This window comes from Brachyhypopomus gauderio, chromosome 20 (assembly GCF_052324685.1).
Source record: "Brachyhypopomus gauderio isolate BG-103 chromosome 20, BGAUD_0.2, whole genome shotgun sequence".
Taxonomy (NCBI): Eukaryota; Metazoa; Chordata; class Actinopteri; order Gymnotiformes; family Hypopomidae; genus Brachyhypopomus; species Brachyhypopomus gauderio.
Window position 1 is genome coordinate 14,719,006 of NC_135230.1, and position 5,961 is coordinate 14,724,966.

The window sequence follows — 5,961 nt, forward strand, 5'->3', positions numbered from 1 at the left end:
GTCAGATTTCTTCTGTCACATTAATACAATCACCTATTCATACACAAACATTTAAAACCAATTACCCATTAGATATTTATTGCTCGTGTCTTTGAGGGCAGCCATTTTTAAAGCTCTTTACTGCAACTGTAAGAAATCCCTATTTCAACCTTTATTGACGTGCAAACTACTCTGATGCACCTTAACACTGTTATTGGGAACGAACACAATGCACACCAAACGGAGGTTCCAAACCTCACCAATGTGACCATTATAACCCCAGTAACATGAAAAGCCCCAGAGCTGCTGATTTCAGTCCAGCTTCCACAATGCGGTGTTGGCATTGCTCTACAACTACAGTGCCCCTTACAGGAAGAGATAACCACCTCTTGATCATTAAGCCAAAATACCTGGACAGCTTCCAGCTAATTTTCTGTGAATTAAATAAGTTATTAAAAAAAAAACCCCACACAAACAAAACAACAAGCCATGACAGCAAACCTGAATAGTATAAAAAATGCTTTAATTCTCAAACCAAATGAACAACCACGATTAACAAGAGAAATTATAAAAGCACTTCCCCAGAGTACAATAAAATAAACAAGGTACATGTTTCAATGGAGAGAGGAAGGGGGCAGTGTGGCAAGGTTGTGTGAGCAGGAAAAAAACCCAAAAAAACCAGAGGTATCTTCTCTACCCCCGTCACAAAAATAAAAATAAAAAATATATACTTTCAATCAAACGGACCGCAATCAATCCTGGATTACGGGAACAATTTCATCTGGACTGTTCAACTGGAACAAAAAACAGATGCAAAAGGTCAGTGTGAATGAACTAAGACTATGATATGGCAAGTTTCTCTACAAGGAAGAACTTGGGTATTGTTCTTTATTAACAATTGTCAACAGCTGCTAGTTAGCATTGCACAATATTATGCCAGCTAGGCTATTAGTTGGGTTTTGCATTTAGTTGTTGATATATTCATTTCAAACTTCTCATAGCTGGTGAAGGAGGAAGAGAACGTCTAGGGCCTTACTGTAGGATGAGATATCAATCTCCTCAGGGAGCTCGGCCACGTTGACTTCAAAGCGGTCTTGGACGTCATTGAGGGTCTTGGCGTCGGTCTCATCAGACACGAAAGTGACCGCCAACCCCTTGGTCCCAAACCTACCCGCACGAGCCACCTTGGTTGGTGAAGAAGGAAGTGACCAAACGTTAAGGAGCTGACCAAGCACTCAGATGGCGTCCTGCCGCACTCAAGTGGTTGGCTCTGTCAAAATTAAGCGTGTACGTGTATTCACCCTGTGTAGGTACGTGTCCGAATCCTCAGGCATGTCGTAGTTGAAGACGATGTTGACCCGTTCTATGTCCATCCCCCTGCCGAAAAGGTTTGTCGCCACCAGGATCCTTCTCTGGAAATCCTTAAACTGCTGATACCGTGACAACCTACACGCAAAGGGGAAGGTGAGAGTTTCAGATCATACATAATCATCAGATCACAAAAAAATAGATATCACAAGAGGAATAAAATGTAAGCAGCTGGGTTAGGTGAAACCCGTACAGCTCCATCTCCACTAAGGCAGACGGAGACGTGCGTCACCTCTCCTCCTGGGCCATGCCTCTGTGGATGGCTATGGCGGGGAAGTTCTGCTCCACCAACAGCTGAGACAGTGCGATGCAGCGCGGTACCGACTTCACAAAGATCACCACCTGAACGATCAACAAACACCCCTCATTACCCCAAAAGATTCTTCCAATACGTCCCAGTTCACAAATTTCAGTCTACAAGCCAAAAAAACCATTCACACTTTGCAATAAAGTACCACCATCTTACACCCTCCAATTACACAATCTGCACATCGCACATACAATTTTGCAACCCCCAGTGATGGAGGACTTGGACCTTGAGATCTGCACATGCACGTTCTTGCAGTAACGGAGAGGATAAAATGTCCAGCAAGCACCTGGTTGAACTCGAGGACGTCGAGCAGGTCGAAGAGCTTGCGGTTCTTCTCGCTGTCCTTCAGTTTGCAGTAGTACTGCTGCAGGCCATGCAGGGTCAGCTTCGTCTCGTCGTCCACAAACACCTCCATCGGCTGAAGAGTCAGAGGAATCGTTTTATTCATGTGCAGCATTTTGTCTTTCGTAACCAACAACTAGGCAACATTCCCACACTGCGCTCCTTCCCCACGGCAGCAGAGAGAAACCGTCCATCATGACATCTGAGCTCGGAAACGCACGGTGCTCTGAACAAAGAGAAGAGGGCGCCTGGTCACTCACGTCCTGCATGAATTTGCGGCAGACGGGCCGGATCTCTTTGCTGAGTGTGGCGCTGAACATCATGCACTGCTTCTCGTGAGGGGTCATCCTGAAGATGTCCTGAACGTCCCGTCTCATGTCTGAGGAATAGGGGCATGCAGCGTTGGTGCAATTTGCAAAGTTGCAAAACATTACCGATCTTTTGCAGTGAAGTCAGAACACACAATGCCTCCCCCCCAACAACCAAACAACGTCGGTTCTCCCGACTCACCGAGCTGCTCCAGCATCTTGTCACACTCGTCCAGGATGAAGTGCTTGATGTTCTTCAGAGTGAGGGTCTTGTTGCGCACGAGAGCGAGGATGCGGCCCGGCGTGCCCACCACGATGTGCGGACAGCTCTTCTTCAGCAGCTCCTCGTCCTTCTTGATGGACATGCCACCGAAGAACACCGAGCACTTGACGTTGGACATGTACTTGGAGAAGCGCTCATACTCCTTGCTGATCTGGAAGGCCAGTTCACGTGTGTGGCACATCACCAGCACGGACACCTGACACGAGCACAAGAAGTAAAGCATTTCACATGAATACAGAGCACAGTGCAATGGGTTGTGCATGTGCACATTTTCTCATCTTTCTCTAGAGATACTTAAAAAGTTCTTTAACCTCTGTGCTGACCAGTGAACTAGTCTTGAACACACGCGTCTTAAGCCTGGGGGACATTAACATTAACTGTGAGCCACACAAGTAGGGTCTTTACTGCAGTCATGCCCAAGCTTGTGACAGATCAGTAATTTTTTTTGCTGACAAAATCCCCCAAATTTCTTGATACTGCACTGCCAATATGAGAACCCAGAAAGCAAAGCCTAATGCAAAAGCTTGGAAAACTCCAAGCTGTACACCGTAGCAGTGTGCCACTTTTTACATGAAATGACAGCAATCCTCCCCAAGCTGAGCTTACTAATGTGGTCGGGGTGGAGCAGTCATGGTCTGGTGGTTAGGGAACCAGTCTTGTGACCGAACGGTCGAAGGTTTGAGTCCCATCACTGATGTGCTCTTGAGCAAGTCAATTTATCCCAGCTGTACCCGGGTTAAGGCTGCCTACCGCTCTGGGCACGTGTGCATCACAACCCCCTAGTGATCACTAGTGTGGTCCCACACTGAACATCAGTAGGGATCACAGAACCCAGCATAGCGCACTCACCTGTCCATCAATGGGTTCGATCTGCTGTAGTGTGGCGAGCACAAACACTGCCGTCTTGCCCATACCAGATTTGGCCTGGCAAAGGATGTCCATGCCCAGAATGGCTTGTGGGATGCACTCATGTTGGACTGGAGGGAAAGAGAAATTATTACATGCAGTTGCCATACCTGCACTTTACAGGTCTCAGTCCAAATAGAAAAACGTTGGTACCAACAACCCAAGCACTTCCAAAAAGGATGTAATACAGTACAGATGAGAACCTACTGGCACAAAAACCTGTCAATATGGTTTCTGACCTTCAGAAGGGTGTTCGAAACCACAGTCAACAATAGCGCGAAGGAGTTCAGGTTTGAGGAGGAAGTCTCGGAAGCCAGAGCTGTGGATGGAAACGTAGGAGCCCTTCACCTCCTTCTTGCCCACCGGGACAGCGCTCTCCGGGGCTCCCTGTGGCTCCTCGTCCTCCTCGTAGTCGAGAAGCTCGTTGTCGACATCATTTTCGGCCATGCTTGGTCTGAGAGGGGCTGCAGAGAAACGAGACGTTACGCACCTCGCTGGCCAACAAGTAGAGGTGTTTAGTATGTGAAAGGAAACACTGAAGAATTACACGACGACAAACGACGGTGATTAACGGTCGTACTAGCAGTCTACAAATGTCGGACCACCCCATCTCTACGGGATCTAGCCAAAAACTAGTGTTGCTCTTCAAAACATCTACTAGCCAACTAGCTAACTATACAGCCTAGATACCCATCTAACTACATTCACGGAGGTGTTACATTATTCGCGTTTTCTTAAATTAAATACACAAACTGAAGAGCGTCGTCAGAAATGAAGCGGTTTTATCGTTTCAGCCGAGCCGTGCTGAGGTTCGCCAACCTCGCACTTCCACACAATGAACCCGGACGACGTCGCTTCGCCATTCAAAGTTTGAACCCCAGCTAACTGACCCCGACATGCCTAAGGAACCGAAGCGAACCAGACACGACATTATAGATGTGCCAGAGTTCGTGAAGAGTTTAAGAATGGTAAAAATATATAATTTAATCTACATTTACAGGGACATTACAGCCGAGGACCTGCGCGGTAGCTTAGCACACGGACGCTACCAGACGTCTGTGCCTTAATAACTGACGTACACGTAGGAACTCAAAAGCGAGTTTAGCGACAACCAAAGCGGGAATAGATACAGGTTTGTGTTTCGTATTTTTTAAAATTTGCTATATGTGTACAAAATAGTAGTTAAAACGTGATTTACCGTTGGGTGTTGTTCTCGGGGTTTCTCTCCTACGTTTCGCGCGAGTAGGCCTCAGACCACGCAATATGTCCCGGAAGCTCAAAGCGAACAATGACTTCAAATACTATTGGACGCCTTCAAAGCCAATCATGTCGGTATGCCAGTGCTTGACCACTATTGGCCAATTCAAATGCCAGTCAATTGGGCGTTCTTCCCCCGAGCACTTACGTTGTCTGTCCGATCGAGGTCACTATTGTCAAGATGATCACACGTGTTATGTGGCGATTTAATTACTATTTTACTACACACTTTACTACAGTACACACAAACTCTCTCTCTCTCACACACACACACACACACACACACACATATATATATATATAATTTTAGTATTTTCTCCAGTATCGAACTTTAGAACTTTAGAGCCCCACGGATGAAGGTGATGATATAAACATCTACGCTTTCATATATAAGCTGGTTCCTCCTGCTATTAAATCAGAAGCACTTTGCTTGCCCAGCGGATGCAGGACCTCTGCCCTCTGTCCGAAACGTCCTGTTTTCTCTGTTTGTGTCTCTACGTATCTTATCTAACTACACTGCAGTCACTTACCTCGAATCTCCATTTTCTTTTAATGTACTTACAATACATTTTTATATTCATACTTTCATATTATATTTACTCCTAAATTCAAGGTAATTACTCAAGCGTTTTCATACACAGGCTGGTTTGTTTTTTCACTAAAAAAGAGTGGTCTTTTTACTCATTCTTGGAACTTCCACCAGAGGCCTGGGAGATTGAGGGTGCAGTGCAGTATTTTTGCTGTTTCTAGGACTGAGATTGATGCTGTAATTTCTGGGAACAGTTGCAGACACTCCTCCAGCGTCGGGGTCGCAGACCCAAGTCACAGATGTTTTACTCGCGTCGCATAGGGAACTAAAATGTGCAGCTTCTCATGCCGTGTATGCGTCAGCACCTGTCCGACAAAACTATCCTGAAACGATGAAGGGGGGGGTCAGATAAATGTCAATCTAACGCAATTTCTCATTTCCACTGTCTTATTGGTTTCTAAGATTGTCAATCACTTACACATTTTTAGTTAGGTTTTTTCCCCCTTGTGTTTTTTCCTAAAACAAAGCACGCAGGCGTCAGGTTCTATAACTAGTGAAAATGTACAACTATATGTTATTAATAACTACAACGATTTATCTGCGTAAGATGACATTCACCATCTGGTTCTGCTGAACTTGGGCGGGGGCCATGAAGGCGGGATTCGGGCGGTGCGTTCGT

At 45.9% G+C, this 5,961-nt stretch overlaps 1 protein-coding gene across 1 annotated transcript; it reads right to left on the bottom strand.

The window, feature by feature from the left end:
• Nucleotides 1–485: 485 nt before the first annotated feature.
• ddx39aa (DEAD (Asp-Glu-Ala-Asp) box polypeptide 39Aa) lies at nt 486–4,845 on the bottom strand. Its single transcript, XM_076982883.1, has 10 exons — nt 4,695–4,845; nt 3,736–3,960; nt 3,440–3,567; nt 2,510–2,786; nt 2,260–2,378; nt 1,944–2,075; nt 1,580–1,689; nt 1,281–1,425; nt 1,016–1,163; nt 486–773 (listed from the first exon to the last, which is right to left on the bottom strand). The coding sequence occupies exons 2-10, from the start codon at nt 3,941–3,943 to the stop codon at nt 757–759; spliced, it is 1,284 nt and encodes a 427-aa protein (XP_076838998.1). The 5' UTR covers nt 3,944–3,960; nt 4,695–4,845; the 3' UTR covers nt 486–756.
• Nucleotides 4,846–5,961: the final 1,116 nt, after the last annotated feature.

Excerpts from the sequence above, each read along its gene's own strand:
- ddx39aa (XM_076982883.1), bottom strand. The coding sequence starts at position 3,943 with ATGGCCGAAAATGATGTCGACAACGAGCTTCTCGACTACGAGGAGGAC. Across the intron at positions 2,379-2,509 it reads CAAGATGCTGGAGCAGCTCG|ACATGAGACGGGACGTTCAG; the intron begins GTGAGTCGGGAG and ends CCTATTCCTCAG. Across the intron at positions 1,690-1,943 it reads ACGTCCTCGAGTTCAACCAG|GTGGTGATCTTTGTGAAGTC; the intron begins GTGCTTGCTGGA and ends TTGATCGTTCAG.